At 41.6% G+C, this 27,373-nt stretch overlaps 1 protein-coding gene across 2 annotated transcripts; it reads right to left on the bottom strand.

The window, feature by feature from the left end:
* Positions 1-1,190: 1,190 nt before the first annotated feature.
* ush1c (Usher syndrome 1C) lies at positions 1,191-24,435 on the bottom strand. Of its 2 annotated transcripts, XM_041939506.1 has the most exons (23): positions 24,375-24,435; positions 21,607-21,674; positions 19,371-19,514; positions 19,059-19,197; positions 16,622-16,730; positions 16,489-16,513; positions 16,351-16,408; positions 16,056-16,244; positions 15,901-15,960; positions 15,315-15,371; positions 14,044-14,186; positions 13,096-13,161; positions 12,835-12,992; positions 12,171-12,220; positions 11,715-11,879; positions 11,352-11,468; positions 7,202-7,267; positions 5,692-5,733; positions 4,549-4,602; positions 4,321-4,420; positions 3,158-3,267; positions 2,866-2,921; positions 1,191-1,546 (listed from the first exon to the last, which is right to left on the bottom strand). In XM_041939506.1, the coding sequence occupies exons 1-23, from the start codon at positions 24,408-24,410 to the stop codon at positions 1,534-1,536; spliced, it is 2,025 nt and encodes a 674-aa protein (XP_041795440.1). In that variant the 5' UTR covers positions 24,411-24,435; the 3' UTR covers positions 1,191-1,533. The 2 variants fall into 2 exon arrangements, with proteins under 2 accessions (XP_041795440.1, XP_041795441.1); XM_041939507.1 differs by lacking the exons at positions 7,202-7,267; positions 11,352-11,468; positions 11,715-11,879; positions 12,171-12,220 and adding an exon at positions 12,598-12,653.
* Between the last annotated feature and the right edge of the window lie 2,938 nt (positions 24,436-27,373).

Raw genomic sequence — 27,373 nt, 5'->3', positions numbered from 1 at the left:
AACACTCTTCAATACAGTCGCATCCGCCGCTTGGATGTTGAAAAAAATGGGTAAAAGTCTCCCGGATTGCAGCCTCTCATGTGTTCACCGTGCAGCCGACTTGCTGTCCTACTTTGTGTTTGACCATCCAACCAAAGGCGGGGGTTTAAGGGTGGAGGCGGGAGCTGTCCACGGTGCTGAACCCGGGTACCGAGGAGGAGGAGGCCAGATCTTCCTCCAAATGCCACCTATGGTCTCGGTCATGAACCGTCGATGGGGGGTCCTGTATGTGATGGGAGGCGCTCAACCAAACGCACCGCAGCGGTCGATGCCACGCTGAAACCCGCCGCGGACAGTTGTCACGTATGCCATCATGAACCGCGCGTGGATTACTGCACAGGGCGGTTATATAACTGTGAAGTGGGCTGCTGCACAGTTGAGCAACACACTAACATCACACGATTGGTTGCTTTTCTGCTTTCTTTTGATTTCATTTAAGATGACTGTAGCTTAAAATGACCTACAATTTACATTTACCACAATTAACCCAACTCTCGTGCTCTGATCATATATCTGATCCAGGCCCATCTGGTGATATTCAGGTTCCTTAAACCAGCAACATGAGCACAGTTGGAACTCTGCCAGTCAGTGAGAAGCTTGATATTCAAGAAGGAACACTATTGCCCCCTGTGGACATTTAAATTACAAAACCGCACGGTCCCCCATGCTTGAAGTAAATCGATGCAGAACTAGTGAAGACATCAGAGAGACTGCAGAAAACCATAAGCAAGGGTGTGATGCAGGAGAGCAACTTTATTTACCCCAATCTCCTTGTAAATGAATAGATTATCATTTATCTACCTTCAAAACAACCTTACGTTGTGTCTTGGTGATTTAGCTTCATTCCTGTATGATAAAAAAGAAAGAACATCCTGTCAGCTTGGCTGCCAAATATATCTGACTAAATAAGCACCTATAAAGGGATGCAAATCTACACCAGATCTCTCTTTTTTTTCCTGAAAATGCTGCTTTGTGTTGTTAATGTCAGCTGAGTGACGTATGACTATTTCTCCCTGCAACACCAGCCTGGTAATGTTATGTTGAATCAAGCAAAGCAGAAGATGGGAATGCACAACAGAAACTCAGTTCTGTGATAGTGAGCAGTCCTTTATTGGGCTTTGGAAAGGCAGATTAGAGAGTTGCTATTGATTACCACTTGATGAGACACATGTCTGAAGGTAAAGAGGAGGATGGCTTGACAGAGCTGCTAAATATTGACCCGATCATGCTTCAACAAGCCGAGACAGTGAGAATGCTCATTGACTACATGGTGTCAGTGCATGCATGTCACAAGGCTTAACTCTCAAAGAGCCTACAGTAATGCTGGGTAAAAACAAAAAAAAACATCTTCGGCTTGTTTGTTTACAGGTGAGTGTGAAGATGACGAGGAAACGTGATGATTTTATTGTGAAGACGGTGAATCCTGAACAAATCATCACCATTGAAAAGGTTCTTCTTAATCAGTCTGGTTTTCTTGGCAGGCTGCTGATGAGACTAGAAGAACGTTCTGCAGGAGGCCAAAGAAGAATGAATTAACAACGTGGAAGGTAAGAGCAGATCAATCACTAGAGGTTGTGCCAAATACAGTCAGTTAAACCTGCTGCCCTTCATTAAATATAGAGCTAAGAAAATGTGTGCATTAGGAAAACACTTTTATACTTGCTTCAGTCACTGCACATTAAACACAACAGACCAACACACATGCAAGTGAGTTTTAGAAACACAAGACAATCAGCCTTTAGACGGCCCTTTCTTTCTTTTTTTGACAGGAAATGTAATTGCAAAACCAACTTCTTAAACTTTATCATGTCAAGCTCAAAAATAACCCCAATCAAACCCTGGGAACATCTTCATTATTGACTGTGGCAAGGGGAGGAGAAATCCTCACCACAGTACCACCCAGTGTCGCTTAGTGTCTATGTATGTCAGAACATGTAACAGTCCCAAAGGAACAACATCAATCAGAACAACTGCTGCAGCCTGGCAGGAGTCCTCGGCTGCTTTTGTGAGCGTCCGTGACCTGACGATGCAGGGCAATACCACAGAGGCCACACACGAGCATGTTTGTTTATATATGGCTTGCTGGGTCGGAATTTGGCAGATATATGGTGCGTGGGTCACTTATCTCATTAGTTATGAATGTCTTCACTCAAATAGCTGTGGCTGTAGCATAGTAGAGCGCATGCTTCACCAATAAGGAAATACCACCTTGAAGCATTTTTTAAATAGTACAACATGAATGCACACTGTATATGCTACATTCACTGTCACGCTAGCGTTTCATGGAAATACTGAAGCTTTAACAATAATACATAAATCTGTCAGTTTAGTCACAAAGGTGAGGGGAAAGAAATACCAAAATACTGTTTGCCTTCTTCTGATTGACAGGGAGACTGTCACATGTGCTTAAGAGAAAACACGGGGCCAAACAAAAACAAATGGCACACCAAACCTCCCCTCAGAGACGTGCAGTGAAGAGGAGGAGGTTCGAAGGCGAGTTGGATTACCAGGACGAGGGTGAGGTAGGAGGAGAGGGAGGGCTAGTGCTGAAGTAGGTAGCCGTGTCTGTACAGTGTCGCACTGCCTTCAAACACCTTTCTGTTCAAAGTGGGACTGACTGATGCTGACTTAGGGCTGCGTACACGTGCACACACACACATAGACACACAAGCCACACTGTCACATTGTGTAAACTACTGGGCCCATTTTTATTGGACTACGGCCTAAATTATCGTAACAATGCTTCATATGTGCATTTGAATAATAGTATATATGATGTGGAAAACTGATCTGGCCTAGATTACAAATCATCATCAAAATGCTTACATTTCATCTTCATAGGCTTTCGGAGGGGAAACAGTAATCACAACATCGATCCAGTCCTAAAAGGTAAAAACAACAGTTACTTCCAATTTGCACTTGATTGAATCAATAAAAAACATGAACTCTAGCAGCTGGACTGAATGTGCAAGTGTGAATGTGAGTGTGACAGCAACAAGCAACACATAAGGGTTGATGGGGTTCAACTACAATCAATAAGCCAAGCTGCTAGGGTAAATTTATATATCTTTTATAAAACTGAGTACAGCATTTAATTTTCATCTAATCTGAGTCCTACCCCTCCACTATTCCAGGCTCGGGCCAGAGAGTTTTGTCCCTCAGTCAACGTGGCATCGATCAGGATCTTCCCATTTACAGCCATAAGTTCATCCCCGGGTACGACGCCACCTACAAAAAGATACATCGGAGATGGTTAACTGTCAAACGCATTCATTCACAACAGTCACACACACACACACACACACACACAGTAGATGCCAGAACCAGCTGCAGAGATAAATATAGTCTGCATGAAGAGGCACTCACACACTCAAACCTCTATGAAGACTCAAGTAAACAAGTAAACAATCAACATGTTGTGCCTCACAGTGATGATGCAGGGCTGTAGTGGGGACATAAGTCCAGAGAGCGCTGGGTGTATCTAAATGTATGCACTTATGCACTGATGAAAGTCAGCACGCATGTATCATTCACTGGTATCCTGATATTGTGCATAATAAACTGTACTGAGTTCCTCCTTATATTTCACCTCGGAAACACTAATGAGTGTAATAAAGTGCAAACACAGGCACATTCTGTACACACAAAAACCGTAATGATTTGCTTTGTATTCACAAGGCTCTTCCCTCCACAGACGCAGGAAGACTAATGTTCTGAATATTAAATGTATTTGCAGTGCAAATATATTCTCTGGGATTGTGCTTCAGTAGGGACATTGTGTCACAAAGTCTAGTCTTAATTGCTGCACCTTGCTGAAGTTTGCTAAAACTGGTTTAGAATCTGGTTTAGATGATTATTTTGAAGTAGTAGCATGTGAGGACAATCTCAGTTAAAAAAGGTTTTTCAGGCTTTGGGTTTGCGCTGTATCACTTTTCTCCAAAGTGACTCATAGGATTTTTTCCCCATATACACACACACCAAGAGCCAGCCTAATAATCAAACAAAATTACCATTTTTTGTGTCACTCCGTTTATTTGTTATTTCATAGCTGAGCAAATCAGAAATGTGGGTGAATATTTAGAGGTTGGGAACCAGGATGAACAAGAGTTTGCTCAAACACTTGCACCTCAACATGTGGACAGGAAAAGCCGGGGATCAAACCACCAAATCCTGATGTTGTACAGAACTGCATCCAATCACCAACTTTTCTATACCAGCTTGGAATCGTAAGGGTTCAGCGGAAGCACCCCAGCATGTAATGGAAAAAAAAAAAGTACTGACCGTGCTTATCTGCAGCGCCACCTTCATACACGGAAGACACCACCAACTTTCCTAATGGAGAGTCTGCACCTCCCTCCAAAGCAATGTCAAGCTGTCCAATCTAAAGAACAGTAAACAAAACAATCAATGCCACCCATCATGTTTATGAATATCTCAGTTTCAAAGTGAGATTCCTCTCGTCAATAAACAGAGTTATCTGAAGTGAAGGCAGGAGATGTCAGTCAGTACCTTTTTGATTCTCAGCAGCCTCACATCGCGCCCGTCTATCTGATCTGAGGAGAACTATAACCAAGCAAAGGATTGGAGACAGAAGAAGGAAAACAAAACATAAAACAACCCTGCAGTGTCATAGTTCAGCTGTGAAACAACAAACAGATGTGCCAACATAATGAACGGCTGCCTGCTTTCTAAATATGCACATGGCCATGCTCAGAGACGTATAATATATCACACCTTCTAAAGCAAAGACTGCTGCTCTACAATGGCTTACTTCCATAAAATTATTAAGGTTTTTGTCTTTAGGGAAACAAACGAAAAAATTCGTATTCATGCAGAAGCCATTTAAATAGGCCTACTTTACTATATTTGCCCCAATAGCTAGCTAGCATAAGTGAACTTATTTAGCTATGACTCTAGCTAATCTATCTTCCCAATCCAGGCAGTTAATTCAGTTGCTGTTTCATTTTTATTGTGTATTTTTTTAACTGTAAGATTTGGCTTAATACTGAAGTAATGCAAGTTTTAAGACATCTTCGGTGTAATTCGAAGCTGACAAAGCAAACAATAGCTGCTGTGGGTATAATGTCAATGCATTTTGTAACTTTTAGATGTATTTGCTATTAGGGCTTTGCTGAAGACCCCTTTGAGGCTTCAGTAATAATCTATGAATATTGGAGCTCCACAGGAGGTGGAGACTCAAGTTTGAACCTCATCTGTGCACACAGAGCAGAACTTCTCTGTTGTGGATTCGGTTCTGTGTGCTTGCATCATGTGTGTAGGTTTTGAGGCTAATTAAATGCTACAGTGGAGCTCCATTTCTCACTCTTCATCAGTCTTTTGCATTTTTTTCAGTGATGCCAATGCAATGTCTCCTTCCTCTTCAAAAAACAAACAAATAAGGTAACGAAAGAACCCTGCAGCATTTGAATACTGATTTACCATGACAACTGAAGAAGCTTCAAAGCATCCAGGTCGGCCCTGTTTGCTATGGTTGTTGACTGATCCTCATATAGTAACAGATATATAATGTTTACATTTCTAGTTAGCAAGCACTCAGACCTGTTAGCTGTATAACGCCCTTGATTTGAACTGCAAAATATTTGTGGCATGCTCTGTATTGTTGTAGCACAAACAAGATCAGACACACTATACCATGGAGTAGGGATCAAAGTCTTCCTCGTATTTCTGAAATCCCTGAAAAAGAATCAACAGGCAGTTCGTTAAAATTGATCAATGTGCCGACAGGAAGTCAACAAACAGGACACAAAGACGCAGAATAATCTCTAAGAAATGTCTGGGAATGTCAGTGAAACAAGTCACCGTATGAAGTGCTGGTCAGATTTCCTTTGACAATCAGTTCTTTGTTAATATTTTCATTTATCTTGCAAGGCAGCTGGATTCACAAGATCACAAGGTCACACAAGATCACAAGAGCTGAGAAACCATCTTGCCAGGCTTTAAGTTATGCATTTGTGGCCAAACCACAGTGGTACAAAGCAATCATCGTCCAATGAGGAATTAGTAACGAGCATTGTTTTCATTCAAAAGCAACAATGGCGGCTCCTAAAGAGGCTAGCATCGATGCTGCTATAGCATCAGTTATAGCAGAACTGGAGAGTATGTCTTCATTGAGAGACAAGCAAAGAACTGCACTGAAGGCTTTTCTGCCTTGGAAAAGATGTTAATCTCCCGACTGGCTTTGGCAAGAGTCCTACTACAACATATGGTACGCTGATCTGATTGGTTTAACTTAACCCGTCATAGGCTGATGGTTCATCCGATCACCTGCCAAATATTTTTTGTTTAAAGCGCCTGTCCTTTCCCAAACAGTTTCTGAGGACTACTTCACAGAGGGTTCTGTGTAACAAACCATCTGGTGCATCAGGTTTTTTAATTACAACCTGAATGAATGGAAACAATGGAGACACTTAGAGTTATTAACGGAAAAAGCACAGTGGCTTTTAAAGCCTCATACTTTATCGTGTTTGCACACAGAAAATCATTCCAACCCAAGACGACAGCTATTGAATTTCAAGGGAAGGCAATAGATCAAAGCTCTCAGGTTTATTCAGCTACGAGGACACAGAGAGCCATTTTTCTTCCTGCAGAATAAACACACATTAATCTGACTGTTCATTTCCTGTAAAAAATAAACTCATGTGTTTTTATTTGTTGTGGCTGGAGACGGCAGTTGACAACAATACATTTGCTCTGGTATCTAGTATAATAGATACTAGATAGATATTAAATCGTTGTCTTGAAGCAAATTTAAGGAACATGACAACCAGCATCCTTTCTTTCATCTTTTCGTTATGCACACTGCACCAACCCGTGAAGAAAGACAGATTACAAGCACCAGGATGTACAAACCTGTTGCCAGACACACACAAGATCACAAGAACACATGCATTCCCACGCTGTATGTTCTATTGTGTGCTTCAAATCCATAAAGCACAGTCCTGCATAAGTGACACAACTGGACCTAAAGGCAGTGATGCAGCCACCAAGAGAGGAGATAATGAAAAATAAAGGAAGAGCATTCACTGAGGCTCCAGTTAACCATAAGGAGACCTAACGTGTGAGGACAGAGATACAAAGTGCAGAAAGAACAGGAGAAAGAGCACTCAGGAGTAATATAGGTGGTAAACGCTGTGCTAATTACTTGTCGTTTGTTGTTTGATTTGAAAGACGAGTTGAAAGGCACCATCCGTTTCAGCATTTCAGGAGGCTGAAACAAGAGACCAACTATCAGCTTTTAGCAAACATATCAAAACAAAGCAAACACAACCCTCACTCCTACGCTGGAACTATTTTCTACATACACATATGCTACACATTTTAGGGAGCAACTTTAGACCAGGTCGAAAAGCAGCAACTGTTAATTTCTGTGATAAGTCCACTAAAGATCCAAGGTGGAAATGCTCAACCGGGTCTTCTTCAGGGGGTCTTTAATACGCACTCGGTGCACTAGTGAATATTTGCAGAAACAGGATGATGGATATGGGATTAACTCAAATAAACTACAGTGCAATGGTGTGCTGACTGATGTGTGTTTAACGGTGGAGGTCCAAGAGAGGAATAAGGTATATCAGGCTTTGGCTGCACAGACAGTGCTTGTTAGTACATTTATTCTACGTATCTTTAGGGTTGTTTTTTTTTAACGGGATTTGACGACAGTAAGAAAAATAGAGACTATTACTAGCCTTATCCTAATGGTCCTCAGCCCATGTCTCCAGGCTGATGAAACACAATGTCTGACAGGAATGTTTTGTTAACACTACAGTTTATGGTATACCGCAGTCCTTCGGGATACGCTGCACAAAACAACTCCATTCAACAGCAGTTCTTTGATGTCAAAATTTCCAATCCAATTTACGAAAAACAACACATCAATAGTATACAGTAGTTGCGTGCCGGAGCAACGCAGTCTACTCTGGTGATTGGGGTAAAACATGTCAAGGGAAAGTCCTTCAGCGAGGCGTTTCACCTGCAGCTGCGGACGTGCTCAGTAGCTGGTTGTTAGTGTGTGGCTGCACTGCTGTGCTCTCAGGTGTGAATGAGTCACTCTATTAGTGTGAGGGTCGCTGGAAAGCATTACTCGACAGCAAATGCAGTTTGAAAATCTGTCCAGTTTCATTGAAGCTTTTAGCCAGGAATGAGGAATGGCCCCCCTGTGTGATCTAATAACCACTGACTGGCTTTCCGCAAAACAGCTGGAGAGTCTGGAAGGCTCGACAAAAGCGGCAGAGATTAATCCCTCGCCCACATGATGGCGCATTGTGTCAGAGGTCTGAATGCTTTATGAACCTACAAAGATTAATTCAAGTTTTGTGCAGGGCGGAGATGAGTGCAGTGTGGTGTGCTTCATACCAGGCCATCAGAACGGAGTGCAGGTCTGTGTGGATCTGGTCGGTGGGTCTGGGACTGGGGCAGCATAACAGGTTTAGACATGACGGGGGCCATTTGACGCCTCTGATTGGGGGGACTAGGAGCTAGTTGCTATTGGGGAAAGACCATGTTTTCAAGCAACAGCTGAGTCAAGGTTTGCAGTTACACAGGATGTTCTTTCAATAGGTCATTTTACAGTAAGAGCATCTTGTTTGGTAGGATTGTACAAATTTATACAGCTTTGACTAAAAAACAGAGGACTTGACACTAGATTTTTACAGAAAAAGACTCACCAAGGGAGAGCTTGAACTGGAAATTCGACTGGCATGGGAGGTATTTCTCATTACCTGAACCACGGTAAAATAAAATGAATATTTCGCCCCCCTGGCACATACAGAGCACTGCAGAAATATCACTGCACCACACAGCAAGACTTATTATAATTGTCTCAGACATCACAGCATGGCTGAGCTTTCAAAGGCATTCAGCGCACAGCCCACTGGAAAACGTGTAAATGTCCAAACAAAATCGAGGACAGACAATATATATTTTTGAAATAATCAGCTCCTCTCACGAGCTCCAACAAGCTGCTTTCTTCACGACCACACAGCATGCAACACCCCACTCAGTATAACAATCCATACAGCTGCAGGAAAACATCAATAACAACAAACTGCTTCACTGAGTGCCTTTCCCTCAGACAGAAGAAATTTGTCAATCAATGTCTGCCCAATTCCGTCATGCTAATACGGTGCATTGCTCTCTGGACATGCATAAAACATCTCAACACATAAAACAGTACATGCATGTGAACCTATGCATTAAAGAAAGTTGACTCCTGCAGCCTTGAAAATGCATTAACTCTGTGAGCTCTCTGCATAATTACTTTAACTGCTGATGTGACATTTCTTCATAGATGGAAACTTAGTACAGAGAAGGAAAAAGCCACTCCAACACATCACCCCTCTCACATGAGAATCTCTGACCTTTGGACTGGAGGGGTGGGACATTTCACTGGTGTTAGACGAGTACAGCCCCCCTCTTGGGAGATAGCCGCCTGCCTCCCACTCGCTCCTGCGCTCTGGAGGACTGGGAGGGTGTTGGAGGTGATGGTGGTGATGCTGGCGGTACCCGCTGAGAGTTCCGACACGTTCCTCGGAGTGTTGTGGGGGTGGGGGCGGAGGAGGAGGCGGCGGGGGTGGTGGTGGAGGGGGAGGTGGCGGAGGAGGCCGCGGAGCAGGCTGAGGGGAGGATGGAGGCCATGACGACTGAGGTGGAGGAGGGTAGTGGGAGGAAGGTGGGCGAGGGGGTTGGGGTGGATGAGGGTGAGGCTGTGGGTGAGGCCTACGCCCCTTGTTGGTTAGGGTAGACGGAGCAGAGGGAGGTTTTCTAACACTGTGTGGGGAAGGAGGGCGCCGCTGTGGCGATACTCGAGAAGTAGGTGGGGAATAGTTAGGTAAGGTAGGGTTCAGCTTGGGTGAAGGTGGAGGGAGAGGCAGCGGAGGGGGAGGGTGGCTAGTGCTGGGTTGGGTGGGGGCCAGTCTCTTCAGAGGGCCCCTCAGGCTCTGATCCACCTCATCCAGGTTAATGTCGTCCAGATCAGTGGTGGCCAGGTGGAGGCCACCAGGGAAGCGCTTCACCTTGGGCTCAGAGGCAGGAGAGAGCGGCGGGGAGAGCTTAAAGCCACAACGACATGAAAAATGAATGTTTCACATCATCTTTCAATTCTCCTGTTGACCTATTTAAGAACTCAGGCAATCATCTGTTATCTCTAAAGTGTCTTTCATGTCTTCTTAACGACGGATCAAGTTCGGCCTGCACCTCATCCCACCTCATCTAGTCCTCGAGGATGACAATACCGAGAATACTGAAACTGGCTTTAATATACTGCGGAGCAGTATACAAATGGAACAACCTGCAGAACCTCTTAAAACTAGACTAATCCTATTTAATCAATTTAAATCTCCTTTGATAGACAGAGCAGCATAAGTGTATTTGAATTGATGCTATCTCTTATGTTGTTGTCCTTGGCCTGCTTGTTGTGACACTAGTTGACATATCTTTCGTGTGTTTCCCTATTGCTTTATAAGCACTGTAATTTGGTTGTATGTTATTATTGTAATTTTTAGATGTGTTGCTATCAGGGCATCATTGTAAAAGATGCACTCAATGGTTTTCCATAGATCAGCAACAATAAGAGAGAAGAAAGGCGCATGTTCACTGAAGGGGTGAAGTGAAATTGGCGTAATATTCTATGGAGTAATAAAACAGCACTGTGTCAGTTCATTCATTCAGTCTGTGATGAAGACATGAAATCAGATAGAAACAGTGGCAGCTGGACTGGATCACCAGTCATTCTTCATATTCCCAGAAGATCATCATTCTTGGTGCAGACAGAATTGCATTGTGAACACGAGGCTTATAGGGAACCAATCTAAATGCTGATGGTGTCATTATTCTATAACCATTACACTGTGCAATCAACATTTTGCCAGTTTAACCATTAATACTTCACATTTTCCTCTTCTGGCTTCTCTCTTGTATGTTCCAACTGATTTCACTTGCTGGAAAATTAGTTATTTTTAGTGTTGTGAAGAGATGAAAATACAATTTCTCAGCTCATGCCTCATATTAACCATGTAACTTAATATTGGAGGTGAAAAAAGGACAGAATGACATGTATAGTCACGTAAACCCCACCCGTTCTCTTTTCAGGCTTTCCCATCTTACTGAGCTATCCTTTCACTCAGTAACAGGCTGTCTGTGGCGTCAGTATGTTGACAGACATACAGAGACAGTTGTCGGCTAAACATGGCTAGAAAGAGTTCACTCAGTGCTATCATCTTCAATACGATGCTATAACAAAACATTGCTGAAGAGCTTAAGTGCAGAGGGGATCTGAGAGAGGAGGTCTCACTCTGTACCTCTGGGGATTCATTCTCCACACAGGAGATCTGCTCCAACCGAGTCTGACAAAGACGCTCCACCCAGTGCTGCACTTTCTCCGACTCCTCTAGGTCTTCTCTCTCTGTCTCTGAAACCTGAGCCGAGGCCATGCAGCATCAGAGAAGGGGAATTAGTCCTACTGATGTGATAAGCTTTAAAACATCCTTTAGTGCATCACAGGATTAACAACATGCTGCGTTTGGTTATGAACCAGAAACTGACACTCTGAAAGCCATATTAATGTTGCCATTAAGTGCATCATTAATGTCAAATGGCTTCATCCACAAGTCCACTCATCAGTTCACTGGGGTGAACCCTGGGGGGAACCCCTCTTTTCATACCTCCTGAACCAGCCGATTGATCTTCAGTTGCTTCTCCCGTTCATACATCTCCTCTTTCTCCTTGGCAAGTTTCAGCTCAAACTCCATCTCCTTCTTGTTTTTTCTCTGCTCCTGCAGTGTATCTGTGTTGGACACTTTCTTCTTTTTCTTCTTCTTTTCTCCTTTCTGAGGTGTCATTAGTTAGTTAAAATTAAAAAGCGGGGCACAGAAAAATCTGCCACTCCAAACCACACAGCATGACATGCACATGCACAGATATAACTAGAGACACCACGTTCTGTGTGAGTGTTAAAACCACAGCAAACAACCTGAAATTTGTAAATTATTTTCAAAGACAGCTCTGATCTTAAATGCATAATGCCACTTTGTCACGATGGCATAAGAACCAGTTCAAAACCAGACAGGATTTATCCCCTTTGTAACCACTCGGACACCACACTGAACAGCCGACAGTACCTTGCGGATTGACGGCAGTTTCCCCTCGTATCGATAAAACCAGCCAAATGCTAAGGATGGAGATGAACACAGGTCACTCTCACAGGCATGTTAAATTAAACTCAAAGTCTCAGCAACCCCCCAGCAGTGTATCCATTTTTAAAAGCAGGAAAATACACTTAAGAGCCACAACACAGCAACCAGAACAGAGAAATGAAAGAATCAGATTTGCTCTTCTTGAAAACCAACTGATGCAAAGTGCTTTTCAACTGCCATAAAAATCATCTTTCAGCAGCTGGATTTTGGTTTTCAGTCTCACTTTTTGGCAACATTTAGCAATAAGTCGTCTCCAATGGTTAAATTTTGGTTGTCAAAGGAAATCTAGCCGGTTTGCACAAACATCCTCCTACAACAGCTGGGACAATCACAGCTGAAGCTCCAGACTCACTTGTCTGTCCAGCTTTTCCTCCTTGTCTTCCTCTGCAGAGGAGCTGGCTTCATCAGCTTAGAGGAGAGGCCATGAAGAGCAGCACAGCACGCAGAAGTGACAGACAGAGAGACCGGGAGCATGCAGAGAGGAGATTCAGGCACGAGTTACTTCTACGACTCAAAGTCTATATGCAGGTTCAGAAGTGAATAGAGGATTCATGCATTTCAGGACAAATGCTCTTTCAGGTGTCCTTACGAGAACTTTTGGCCTTTGGAGTCGGGGTGGTTTTCTTCTCAGGTGGCGCGGGTGACAGGCTCTTTGGAGTGCGGGGGCTCTTCGGGCTCTTGGGCCTGTCTTTGGCTCCCCAGTCCTCCTCCCATTCTCTGTTGTGCTTCCTCTCCACAGCCTCAATCCTACAGAGGACGACACAAAAGTGCGATATTAAACACATATTACACAGACCAAAACCACATGGAATTGGCACTTTATGGATATTAAAAACACAAAATAAGTTACTTCTCCATCTCCTTCTTATAGCGCTCCTCTTCCTCTGCGGTTTTCTGAGAGATCTCCATCTGTCTCCTGTTAAGCACATGATAAATGTACAAAGTAAAACATGCTATAGTACACGGCTATAAATACAGAATATATTACTTTATCCATTTTATGGCTGCTATGCAAAGCATCAGTCCTGCGACACGATGTGCAGTCCCATTAGTCATCCAAAGATATTGCTGGCATTAAAGCACAGAGAGTGTGTGCTCTGCACAAATGCCTGAGAAGAATGTGTAAACAATTAGGTCAAGTGAGCATAAATCTACTGATGTTAGATGGAAAATATCTGCAGGCTCTGTTTACATTTGTACCTGATATATGTAGATGTGTTTGTGAAACATATGTCTAGTTAACAGGTAAATGATCTTGGTTCAAGCTTGTAGAGTACACTGCTTCTCTGTTGGGTTGTTTGAATTCAGGGTGACAAGAGAGGTTTGATCCACAGGAAGAAGGAAAGAAACAGGCAAATACAGGATTTGGCGCTGACTGACTGCGATGATGGTCGAGGGTGTTACTATTGGGTGATGACTTTCAGTCTCGGACTGACCACATGTTGTGTATTTTGCAAGCTGATTATTGGACGCTGTTGTTGTTTGTGCATGTTTTTGAAGGAAAATCAAGTTCAGCTGTGTCTGACAGATCTGTAAAGACAGCAACACTCTGAGAATAGTCAGAGACGGAGCCTTCCGGTCGAAAGCGGATAACAGAAGCTACAGGGCACACACTGAACAGCATGTGTGTTGAGCTACATCAAAATGTCAGCCAATTTACCAGACGAAACACTTGCTTATAGTCAGTAAAGCCTTTTATAGGGTTTATTCGCTTTGTGATCGCAGTTTCAGGGTGATGCAGTAATTTGTTGGGCAGCAAGAAGTGAATAATAGCATGTGTTTTGTGCCATTCACTCACTGCCTCTCCTTCTCCTGCTGCTCTTTAAGGATTTTATTCGTCTCCAGTGCCACCCTCTTCTGGTGCATCAGCTCCTGCCTGTCCAGCTCCCTGCGGGCCTCCAACGCCAGACGCTCCTCGTCTGTCATAAACAGCTCGCTGCCCTGAGAGTGACAACAGTAAGAGAAGATAATAAGGGAAAGACTTTGTCTACAGCAGTCATCCTCAGACTTTTTGGCTCTGGAGACCAGCAGGCAAGCCCAAACCAGTCTCCCAGACAGAGAGAGAGACAGGTAACATCTTTGAAGCCTCAATCACAACCTGAAAGACACTAATCTACAGAGTGTTAGCAATTTCTAGCATTAGTATGGAATTACTATTTATATTCAAAAATGTACAAAATACATACTAGAAAAATGGGACTATACATACAGATGGGTGACAAATTTAAAGAACAAATGAATAATGAATGAAGATGCAATGTATCAGACGCAGATGCTTTCATGCAGAGCACGAGGGCCAGTGAATTCCTCGATGAATATGAAAACAATGTGAATCATGTTCTATGGCCCTCACAGTCATAAGGAAATATCTATTGGGATGTTGTGTTCATTCCTCTTATGTCAAACTGTCCTTGAATTTGTGGGTTTCATTTTGGGGTTTAATTTCTATGTTGAAAAAGGACGTTATACCTGTATGTGAGGCACAGGGTGTCTGATAAATATTTACTGCAGTTTACCAGTTTTGCTTTGCACTGATCAGTTTGTCACACATAAACAGTGGCCACCTTATTTTGGAGCACGTCCTTGAATTAAAATATCCAATCATGGTGGATATACTGCATGTATCAAAATGAAAATGCGCACACACACACACACACACACACACACACACACACACACACACACACACACACACACACACAAATGCATTAGACAGGCACCAGGGAAAACAGTAAATAAGAGGGGACTGCTTGTCTCAGTTCCAGAGTCGTCACTGAGTCCTGAAGCAAACAACCTGCCAAGTGACCTGACTGGTGATTAATGCGGCTCCTGCCGGCAGCCGGACTGCGGCACAGGAGAGGTAATGTGAAACAAAACAAAACAGCATGACGCGTGAATCTGTGAGGTGCAGGAATGCAAATGAGAGAACTCAGAAGTTTGTTCATCACCACTATGTCATGATTACAACTTTACTATGTATTTCTTTGTGACTTAACATATTTGAGTATTGGATGCTGTATAAATTATGGTTAGTTTCTATTAAACACAATACAGTTAGAATGTACTTACAGCTCCTGTCAGAACAGTAATAGTCAGACTCCTGCTGCTCTTCAGGACTCTCACAGCCTGTACAATAAATAGAAAATAAAAGAACAATACAACAATACAATATAACGTTGTTATATTCAATAATAATAATAATATATTTAATGAATAAAATTAAGGGTAATACATGAACAGTGCTCCATGGCCTGTGTACTGTGTATTTATCAGTGTGTGGGATCATCAGCAGCTCCTCGTAAACACTGCAGGCTTTGGTTTCTACATCAGCCGCTTTGGAAAATAGCCAACAGTCCATGTGGGATTTTTTTTTATTGTAAAACCATTTTGGCTGGTTAAAGGCTAATTTGGCAGTGGTTCTGCAGCTCAGTGAGTGAAGCAGAGAACAAACACTGCCAATTATGATGGGTTTCAACATCTACTGGCATCACAAACACAGTCAAGGCAGATGCCCTCGTGGTGCTGCAGGTGCTTTGGATAGAAGGACAAAATGTACAAAATTGTAGATCTATGTAATCATAAAACGGCTGATGAGATTTGGACTCTAGCTGTCATTAATTCAAGCGGACAGATAATTTAATTCAGCAAAACGAACCTCTTTGTGGTCCACGTTGGTGAAATCCACCCCGTTCACCTCCACAATCTGGTCTCCAACCTGTGTTTTGGGATAAGATGTGGATGCAGTTCACACAGCAGGCAGGTATGTTAGCCTCAGGATATCAAAAAGGTGTTCTGGTCATTTTGAGTAACCTCAAGTCCAACTTCTGCAGAGATGGAGCCTGGCTTGACATTGCTGATGTAGATGCCGGGTTTCTGGGTTGGACCACTGGAGATGCTGATGCCCATACCCTTGGTACCCACGAGGCTGAGGAAAACCTTCTTCTCCTTGATTTCTTTGCCACCGATCGATGCCAAGCCTGCAATGCTGCTTTTTTTCTCCTGCAGCATGACAGAAAGAAAGAATAAAGTCCACACACTGACTGCTGATGTGCTACAACTTTTGTTAATTGGAAAATGCCAAATCTGGGGTAAATCTGTCTCTTACCCCTGACTCAGAGACAAACTGGTCCACAAACTGCCACTTGAGAGATTCATCTGATGAACTGGAGAAATGAATAAAAGACTCAGTGATATCTGCACATCACTCCCATTTCACCATACAAACAGCAGCATATTACCTTACCTTTTCACCGGGATCATCCCCACATCTGCACAGAAGGGCAAAAAAACAAATTAAAGTAATGATCAACAATATTCAGTTTTATGCACATTAATCATGCTGCTGTTGCTGGAAAATGAGTTTGTGCTTGACGTACGCCTGACTTTGAGTGAGACAATCTTCTTGGTCTTGATGAGACTGATGACCTCCTCGTGGATACAGGAGGAGATGGAGTATCCATTGATGCGCACAATCTCATCACCAACCTATAAGTCAACACGGGATGGGATATTGTGGATGACAGCTTCACTTTCAACGTGTCAAGCCAGACCACAGATGAAATTATTGCTACTCCAATAATTAACGTCCCTGTCTGTGGAATATGCCAGCCACAATATGATCTAGGCATGTGTGATGTACACCTTAATGTTTCAGGCATTTCCATAGCTGATACTCTCACTATCAAATAGTCAAACAGCCGAGGAAGCTCAACGACAAAAACACTGAATGACTTCTTACGGAATTGTTGGGTTCATTTGCCAAGTCAGTGATTAGATACCAGACTCATACTTTAAATCATATACAGACACACTATGACACCTATATGTCAGTGGTTAACAGTCATATATGATACATACACACATGGATACATGCATTTGCACATGCAAACAGGCCTGCTTGATCTATCCTGTTGTATCGACTCATTTGTTTGGCTGTTTTAACCCAAATTTAAAACCAGAGACGGGTGCAGCACATCCTATATACATTAAACTGTTCGTCTGTGTGGCTTCTGTTAAACAACCACATAAATAAATACCTCGATCTCCTTGATCTTGGCTTGATTATACAACATATAAAGCAGTAAATATTTAAAATTGCTAAAATACTTGACCTATATTATGTATGTATCCTAAGTAACCTGAATTAGTGTTTACTTTTCTGTGAACACTAACTATGCTATTTGCACATACTGTTTCTCACCCTTTCTTTTTAAATAGATTTTCTGTGACGGCAAAACATTGTCACAATATAACTAATACCTGAGGAAATATCTTTTAAGTTGACCCACTTGATCTGTAATAATGCATAGTACTACATACTATAATGTTCAATTGAAAGTAGAAGAATTTAATACAAGCCTTTATTTTTTCCATAACATTTCCATAAGTACCAAACCTATATCAGCTATGTTTTACACTGAATGTGTTCCTCTGGGTTTTATCCAAAATGCTCTCTCCTTGGCTGTACTTACAAAGCATACTGAAAGTCCGTGATAATACACAACGGCACAGAGGCACAGCAGCCATTCTGTCTCATCTGTATTAAAGCATCAATCTAAACATTAACTTCCTCTTTCGTGACTGGAATCATCTTTTTTTTCTGTCTTTCTGGGTGAAACTGGGCCATCAGTGACAGACATGTAAACTCCTGCTAAAAAAACCTGGTGCTTTACTCCACCTAGTGGACTCTCTAGTATTATGACAGACATCTATGACGCTGACACTGAGACACAGAAAATGACTCAACAGACACATATTGGTCCCGGGCCTAATCTCTCATACTAATGAATATATTGTTTAAGTCAAATATTATATACAAGATACACTAATGAAACACAATATATTTACAGCAGGTATACACCTATACGTTGTAACTTATTGCAAAAAGTATTGGTGTCCTTTTATTTAAACTAGTACTATAATAGTGCTATAATGGCTACAAACAAGTATTTTACAGAAAGCTCTTTGGTATTTTAGCTAAAAGCCACATTTACAGATAGGCGGAGAAAGAAAGTCGTCCGCTCCTCTATGATATGCAAATCTGCAAGCACAAACACTATTTATGTCTGGATATAGCTCCAAAACCATGAACTGTGCTGCAGCCCCCCTTGAAATCTGGCAAATCCTCAGTTCATAAAAAGTAATAAATGATAGGTCTCATGGCAGGATGCGCAAACACAGTGAGGTGTTTTAGAGAGTGCCACGTCTCATAGGAATGAGTCCTGTGAGAAAACGTGTATCAGTATATCCACATATACGCTTGGCTCCTGTATGAAACATCTGTATTCCAGCTGTCCTGCATTATTATAAACTACGATAACCCGGTTCTGGGTAACATCTCTCGCCTGCATCCCTGCACCGCCTCACTCCCTCTTCCTCTCCTTGCTGTTCTCACGCATTAGTTCTGTGTTGTTGACAGTTACTGTGGCTGCTTTGACACACGGTATGTTGGTGTTCAAGTTTGCTGTCAGCTGTAGTGTAAAATGTTCTATAATTAGTACAAAATGCTGTTAATAACTAAATATGAATTATCCCGGTCATTCAAATTAATGCAACAACAATGAATGTTGTGCATCATTTAGCTCATGTTTTGTCACTACTTAACTTCACTACCATCTACTGGATTTTAAGATGTACGGCATTTATGCTGCCAAGGCCAAATGCCCAATCTTTCAATGTTAGCAAATGTGAAACATAATTTCTGTATCTGCCCCTTGATTCAGATCTGTTTCATAAAAATCTGGTAAGGAGGTTTTCTGTAATCCTGCTGACAAACAAGGTGGAGAACGTCATGGTTAAATCATACGTACATACCTGAAGGCCAACATTCTGTGCCTGACCGTCTTTGACAATCTGTGATATGTAGAGACCACAGCCAAACTCCAGGCCACCTCGCACACTCAGACCCAGGCCATCATGATGTGTCCGATCCAAACGCACCTCTTTCAGCTTCCTGCGCGATCAGGAGAGAGAGGAAGAAAAAGAAAATGAGGGATGGTTTCAATAAAAAAAATAAGAAAAATGCAGACAAGCATGAGGGTGTTTAAGGATATCACAGTATAATCAAATCTTCTTCTTGTTTTCATTACACAGGCACATATGGGCATGACTCTATGCTGTACTCACCGTGACCTCTTGGGGGTGAGCAGGTCGTACTCCACCTGGTGTTTGAGTGGGATGAGAGGGCGGATGGCGTCAAACAGGGGTAAGCGCTTTGGCTCGTTGATGACCAGCTTCAGGTCCCCAACCAGCACTGGCAAATCCATCGACCTGAGAGAGGAGAGCAGAGTAACTGTGTTGCTAGTACAAGTTTAGTACTACCTTCTGAGCAGATTCAGTATAATATAAGGTCCCCTGGTCAAGAGACCAGGTGACGTTTGAGAAACTGAGTTTATGTTATGTTTATGTTATGGCTAAATATGATGTACATTTCTAAATGACTTCAGTATTGAACAGGCCCCTGGAACACCTGACAGCATACTGTACAAACAACACATGTGAGAATTCCTAATTATTTTATTATTATCTAATAACCTTGTTCTGTAAATGAATTCTACATCTAAAAGGGATTAATATGGCCCAATGGATTCCTCCACCCTGGGGCACTGCAAGGGAGAGTTTAAGAGTCCTGAAGGTGCTGTTTTAGAGGCTTTTCTACCCCGATGAGAATATAATTCTGGAGGAAGCATTCGATATTTGAACATAGTCAGGCTACGTAGGCTTAGTCAGATTAAGAGATAGCGTATTGACTTTAGTCTAAAGTACAATTAAAGACCTCTCTCAAAAGAGTGGTGCACTGGCTTAGCACTATACAGACTCACCATTGTACTCTTACAACACAACTCATGACAGAAAGTTATTCAAAAAAGGAACAACATCGACTGAGATATTGCCTTATTTATACCAACTTGACTGACAACATTTCAGTCAGAGATTCAGGTGTTATATTAACAGCAGCTAATGCAGCCCACTAGCCTGATGAGGAACAGCCACAGAGGTCTGGTAAGCTCACCCCCAGACCCAACTGACAATGACTCAAGTGACATCACTTGAGGCAATTTATCAGACTTCACGCAGCCGCAAAAACTATGCATCTTTTTTCATATATGAAGTGATGCGGTCCTCCCTAAGACCTGTAAACAGATGTTTAGATCTGATGTAAACTTCCATCTCTAATTTCAACAACAGTAAAAATATACAACTACGTATCTATGAATGCTGATGGAAAAATTAACACAGCCATCTTTCTTTCACAGTTCAAAAGGAAGACAAAAGGCAACCAGAACAGCAATTAAAGCAGCATAGTAAGAGCTACAGTATAAAATCTGTCCACCCGGCCTCCACCTTGAATTATTCATAGCTGCCATTTCAGCCCTATTTGGAGGATGAACATAAAAAGAGCTTTTGTGGATAACTGGCCAGGCTTGTCGGAGCACAGTGGAAACTGATCAGAGGCTTAACCGGTGGGGTCACACAGCTCTGCCTCTGTACAAAGATTAATTGAAACCTAGACCTGTAGCCCCCCAGTCCTCCCCCACCCACCCCCAGCCCTCTGAGACCAGGCTGTTATCAGAAACCCTGATGGAGCACACAGTTTAAACTGGACACTGAAGTTCTGATGAACATCTGTGTGCAACAGCTTTTGAGAACTGAACATGAAAACGTTCAAAGTTAGCGAGGATTCAGCAGGAGTTAAAAAGGCATTTGGGCATAATTTCCCCCACAGCAAACACAGAACAAGACGGAGTTACAGCAACACTGGAGGCGAATGAGAGCACACACAAACTTTTCTCTTAGATTATACTGTCTTATCTTTCATGCAGAAACATTAACAAATGTCATGTGTTGTCACATGGGTTTCACAAATAACACGTTATCAATTCTGGTTCAAAGTGTTAGTTATTTCAGGACGCAATCGATTGAAAGAAAACTGATCGTTAACTATTTTTAACTATCGATTAATGAAAAGTCTTTGCTGGTTCTAGCCTGAAGAGTCTTTGGGTTTTCAACTGTTGGTTGGACAAAAGAAGCAATTTCAAGGCATCACTTCGGGCTCTGGGAAAATATGATGAACATTTTTCAGAATTTTTTATCATCTTAAAGACCAAACAATTAATAGATTAATCATCAAAATAATTTTCAGATTAATTGCCAATGAAACTAATCATTAGTTGCAGCTCTATTGACAGTCAATAACATTTTATTCCTATAGGAATACAGTGGTGTCAATATACGGATGTGTGTGTGATGAAGATAAAACATAACAGAAAAAGGAACTTGCTCTCTCTCTCTATCTCTCACACACACACACACACACACACACACACTGTATGCACACTCAGCAGTGGCAGGTGGTACTCACTGGTGATACATGCGGAGGACATCATACAGGTAATCCTTCTCTGCTTCATTTTCAATCAGCAACTCCACCTGCAAGAAAGGACAAACATCTGGTGTCATCGTCCTTCTCACTGCTGAACCGAGGAAACGTCAGCCCACTGACACACACACACACACACACACACACACACACACACACACACACACAAACACACACACTGTACCTCTCTCCTGCAGTCCTGTCAGCACCACAGCGGGGTGAGCCATCTGTGTGTGTCAGTGTGAGTGTGTGTCGGAGTCATACAAACCTGATGGCGGCTCAGCTGCAGCAGAATGGTTTTGAGGAAACGCTTCGGCCAATCACTGATGTAACACATTTCACCCGTTTTGTTTTGTTTTTTTTTAATCTGTCCCAAACTCCACTGCTAAGCTCCAAACCCAAACCTGAGTCGCGTTGGGTTGTTTGTTTTTTTTGTTTATCAGACTGACAGATAAAACGAGGCTTTGGGGGTGATGAGAGTCCTCGGACTAAAGCAGGTGTAACGCACTGCCCTTCTCTCTTCATCAAACCACTGGGAGGGAATAATGGCAGTACAGCTGAGGAGAGGCTGCAGTGGGAAGGTCAGCAGTGTCACCTTACATCTCACGACACAAATGGGGTGAACATTCACACCCAACATTCACACACATTCACACACGCACACACACACAAGCTTTATCTTAAGCAGCGTGCACTCCAAGTCTAATGAACAGCAAGAACACATCCAGACACTTCTGTATCTATTTATGTGAGGATTAAAGCACAGGTAGATCACCTAAGACTGAAATGGTAATAAACTAAACTAAACTAAACCTCAACTCTGCAGTGAGGTCGCTGTGAGGGTGTGTGTGTGAGACACGTTTTTTATGACTCTCGTAAATTTCTCTTGCTCAGGCCAGCGAGACGCAGTCAGCCACTCCTGCAGCCTGAACTAACTGCAGACTTTGGCACCATAAACCAACAAGACATGGGATCACTGGTCAGTCAGATACTCATTTTAAAAAGAGCACAATCTAATTAACAAGATTGCTTTGACAGAATAAGACCAAACATAACTCTGTCCTGTTACAGTGTATATAGATTGCAGTACATACAAACAAAGCCCCAGAGGACAATAAACACATTTTACAAACCGCTTTTAAATTGACAAAACAAATACTAACGCAGTTCTTCTGGGAATGTACAGTTAAACTACAAACAGCCAAACAGAGAGACAGTGACAAGCAGAAAGACAGAAACAAAGCCTGATTGTGCTGCGTTGGCCCCTCGGCCTCTAATTAAACCCATAAATTGTCTCATCGTTTCTGCTCAGCTGCTCAGCTCTGACACAGTCTGCGTTATCTAATGCTAAGGTGCCCTTTGTGAGGAGCCTGCAGTATGGAACCTGCCCGCCGGCATTCAGCACAGGCGGCTGTGTGATGGTCCTGGAGCTGTGTAGTAGAGAACTGCATGTAATTCAACTACTAGTTTAGCTACATTTTGTGTAGTTAACGACTGAAGCTACAAACAATTTGGGGCCATGAAAGGAAAGGACTGATGTTTTATTTTATCATTGCTTCTCTATTGTAATTCAAAGCTGACATCCTTTGCACATTCCCATGAATAGTTCGGGGTATGCTGTTTTTGCTTTTTTGGTTTATATATGACCTTTGGGCACTTTTGAACTAAACTCAATTGAATATTTTGATGGCATGTGATCTTTTTTATATATTATCTTTTTGTTATAACTTCATATCACATGCACAATTTGATCATTTTTTGCACAAAGTAGTTTGAGCTATTTTTTCAAAGTAGCTTTAGTTAGTGAACACACATTTCTTCCAGGTGTAGCTGAGGTGTTGTGTGATGTCACTGGCAGCTTGCTTTCAAAGCAGCTTCCCCAGCGCTCCATGATCCCTGCATGCTCTCGGGCGGAAAACACCCTGAACATATCACGTTCCCTTCCTTTGTTATCTTTTACTCGTAGTTACCTTTTCAGGCTGTTACGTGCCAGCACCACCAACAAAACATGGTATAATTTGTGCTTCATTCATGGAGCCACATCCCATGGATTCAAGTAACATTTGTTTTGTCTTGGAGCTCAGCTGCATGATGTTTACCTGAGCCAGAACAGGTACCAGCCTGGGACAAATAGGGAAAGGATGTCCTCCAATGTAGCTGCTTAGAATATACACTGGATACTTATATTTAAGTAAAACAGGAAGATCAGCTGTAGGCCAGACTTCAACCAAAACAATCCAAGAAAAGCAGCTATTTCAGGTGACTGAAAACCAATTAATCTATTAGCAACTCAACTCTACCATTTTTGTCTATTATTTCTCCCAGTCTGGGTATACTGCTCACTAAAATGCTTTTATTCTTAAAGATTGTGCTGTCAGCTATCGCCTGCTGATGAAAATTAGCCTTTCTAGCTAACTCTGGTATATTTTCATGTTATAAATGGACTGCCCCTGTCAAAGAAAGTAATAACCTCATGTAAGTTAGTGATACACTGGTGATAAATTACATTTCAGCTCCTAACAAACAGTTTCCAAACTTGCTCTTAGAAAAGTATCCTTTTTAAAATAATTACTGAGTGAGTTTAACTGTTTTCCTCGTGAGGCATTCGGTCAGGCCTACGTCTGCGTAACATCCCACTGAAGGGATACACCTGAGCCATGAAGCGACCAGCAGGTAGGGACCGGGGCTTTTAATTAGATATCTAACAGCTGTTTGATCCATGTGTGAGGAGGATAATGTTTGTATCTTACCTTGTGCCTAAATTCTCGAGCAACTTTTCGCTCCATCGCTGTGAGACAACCGCAAAACGGACCGACATGCACAGTGTCGGTGAAGACTGGCCCAGGGTCAGTGCGTCAAGGTAGTCGTTGTAACATTAGGGCATCCGGTCAAGATTTTCAAAGTAAGATAAAAATTAATGCGGATTTTAAAAAATTTGGTCATAAATATGTCTAATCTTACCCTCAAATATTACTTTTAAGTCAGTTTTCTTAACTTAAGTGTTGGCCACACATTTCAAATTTAGGCTTTTATTTGGCAACTTTATATTTCAAGATATGAGACAAAAAGTTCAATACAACCAAGGCAAAAAAAAGAAGAAGGATGAAGAAATATACTAATGTTATTTTTATTAGTATTTTTTATGTTGCTTATCTTTTTCCTGTTTTTTAGTTCTTAGATAAATTTATTTTGAAGGGATATACACTTTTTTTTTTTTGCAAACTTGGCTCAAGCATCGACAGGTGGTTTGTTGCCCATCATTTGACGTTGCTTATTTAGATTATTACTTACTTCAAGAGAATATTTGTGTTACAGGCAACGAACACATTTTAAAAAAAATTTTAAAATGCTGAGAGGTTTCTCACGGCCTGCTGAACATCATTAATCAGGGTTGACGCTTACTTTCAGTACAAAAAAAGCACTGCGTACCTCACTGTAGCTGCCACTTCACTAACATTTCAAATGATCTATGCAGTAATTGTCTCAATTGTCTCGTGGCCTCCGGGCAGTGACATCACCGCGCAGCGCCGTAGAAGAGCCTCTGATCTCGCCGCCACGCGGTCACGCGGTTCACGAAGCTCTGGTTGGCCCAAAAATAAATCCTTACTGACAGCCTGTTGGAAAAAAGTAGCTCCACCTTCACCAGCTGTAACATTAATGTATGTAGTAATCCATCGATAATTACAATTCAATAATATGATGACGTTATTCTTAAAATGGGCCATTCTGAAATGTTGATACTAATATTTTTGTACTTTTACTTAAGTCAAATTTGAGTACAGGCCTTTGACTTGTTACAGAGTATTTTTACACTGTAGTATTGTTACTTTCACTCAAGTAAAAGATCTGAGCACTTCTTCAACCACTGATTTACAATGTGTGCACAGTCATAGTTTTCATTACTCACATCCCAGTGCTAAGACAATCACATAAACATGTGAACACTGGATTAAAGACGTTACTTATGTACTAAGATCTGCTGTTTCATTGAAGGATCAGCTACTTGCTTCTTTGCCACCTGGCAAATTTTTAACGTTTGTGGAAAATATGTAAGCTGAAAAAATTGTAGTTGAAGTACACTAAGCATCTACATACATTTGAACATAGATGTAGTTATTTTATATTCATACTGTTCAGTGCTCACTTTAGACAGGCAATTTCTAAATGTTAGGAAATTATGATTCTTATAATTTAATTTCAACTAATTTTGAATTTTTCTCAAAAACTGTTAAGTAAAATAACTCAGAATTCCACATGGTTATAGTCAGGGCCATCCTGAACAGGATTCTTCTGAAAATTAAAAAACGAGGAAATTATGATTATAGATTGTATAGATGCCATCTGAGCTAACTGTCCCTTTAATTTTCCAAAAAAAATGTCCTGTTAATACTGTAGTCGTAACTTTGCATTGTGATTGTATAGTGATTAATTTAATTCTTGATACATAACACAAACTTATCAATGAAATCAAATAAATCAAAATGACTGTGTATCATTTATAATATCAACAGCACTGTATAACATCAATATCTACACAGCTATACCAAAACTAGAGTGGATTTAGTGCAATGGAAAAGATGCATCATTTAATCCCATGCTGTAAAATACCATTGTTTTGTTTACAAGGGAGTAATTAATGTATAAATAGTTCTCTGCTACCACTCTGAGGAATGTTACAGTAACAGCAGGCAGGCTGGCTCACCTCAGTCAACGAGCATGAACTTCCTTCATCTATTAAAGGACCAGAGTGGAGGACTTAGTGGCATCTAGCCATGAGGTTGCAGATTGCAACCAGCTGAGTACAGCACCTCAAAATGGCCTGCGGTGACCGCTAAAAATGTCAAAAATGTGATGGCGCTCTTTCAAGCCAGTGTTTGGTCTGTCTGTTCTGGGCTACTGTAGAAACATGGTGGTGCAACATGGCAGGCACTATGGAAGTGGACCAGCTCCATCTGTAGATATTCTAAACACAGCACAAAAACTCTCATTTTCAGGTGATCACACACTAATGAGAACATACTTATGAATGTCATATTCAATTTCTGCCAATAGATAGTTCTAAATCTGACACACTGGACCTTTAAATGGTTGATAAACACTCTACTTCACATATTTGACTTTACAATCATTTGTATAAATAAACACATAAATTAAATAAATAATAAAACAACACCCAAGTGCATATTTGGGATTCTCTTTAGGCTACCCAAGCAAACCACAAATAGATCAGTGATTGATTAGTGGGGTCTGTCCGTCTTTGCTGTTTGGGTGATTAGTTCATATTTATTGGCTGTGAACGCCACATGGCAGAGATTAAACGAAAAAAAATGAGGGGCTTAATGAGACATTTGGTCTTCGATATTAAAACTGTATTAAAACATCGAACAGCAGGGAAATGAGATGAATAATGATCTCGATAAGTTAGAGACTCGCATGCTAATGTGTTCCTGATGGTTCTTCTTGCGTGGCTCTTAATGTACTTTTCCTCTTACACCACAAGAGGGCGTAATTCTATACAGTAATGACTAAATCCAGTTGGAGAGAACAAAACAGTGTGACAGTGATAAGGCACTTTATCAAGAGAAAATCTCCAGGACGCTGGACTTCAGTGACTCCTGGTTACCTATACTTGTGAAATTTTGCAGACTGTCTTTCTCACCACTGAGATTTTTTTCTGAAACGATTCGAACTTAACCTAAACATAAGTAAGTAATAAACACTTAAATAAGTTTAATTAACGCAAAACTTT

Source organism: Chelmon rostratus, chromosome 6 (genome assembly GCF_017976325.1).
Source record: "Chelmon rostratus isolate fCheRos1 chromosome 6, fCheRos1.pri, whole genome shotgun sequence".
Taxonomy (NCBI): domain Eukaryota; kingdom Metazoa; phylum Chordata; class Actinopteri; order Chaetodontiformes; family Chaetodontidae; genus Chelmon; species Chelmon rostratus.
The sequence above is the reverse complement of the archived record's forward strand: the minus strand, read 5'-3'. Positions and strand labels throughout refer to the sequence as shown.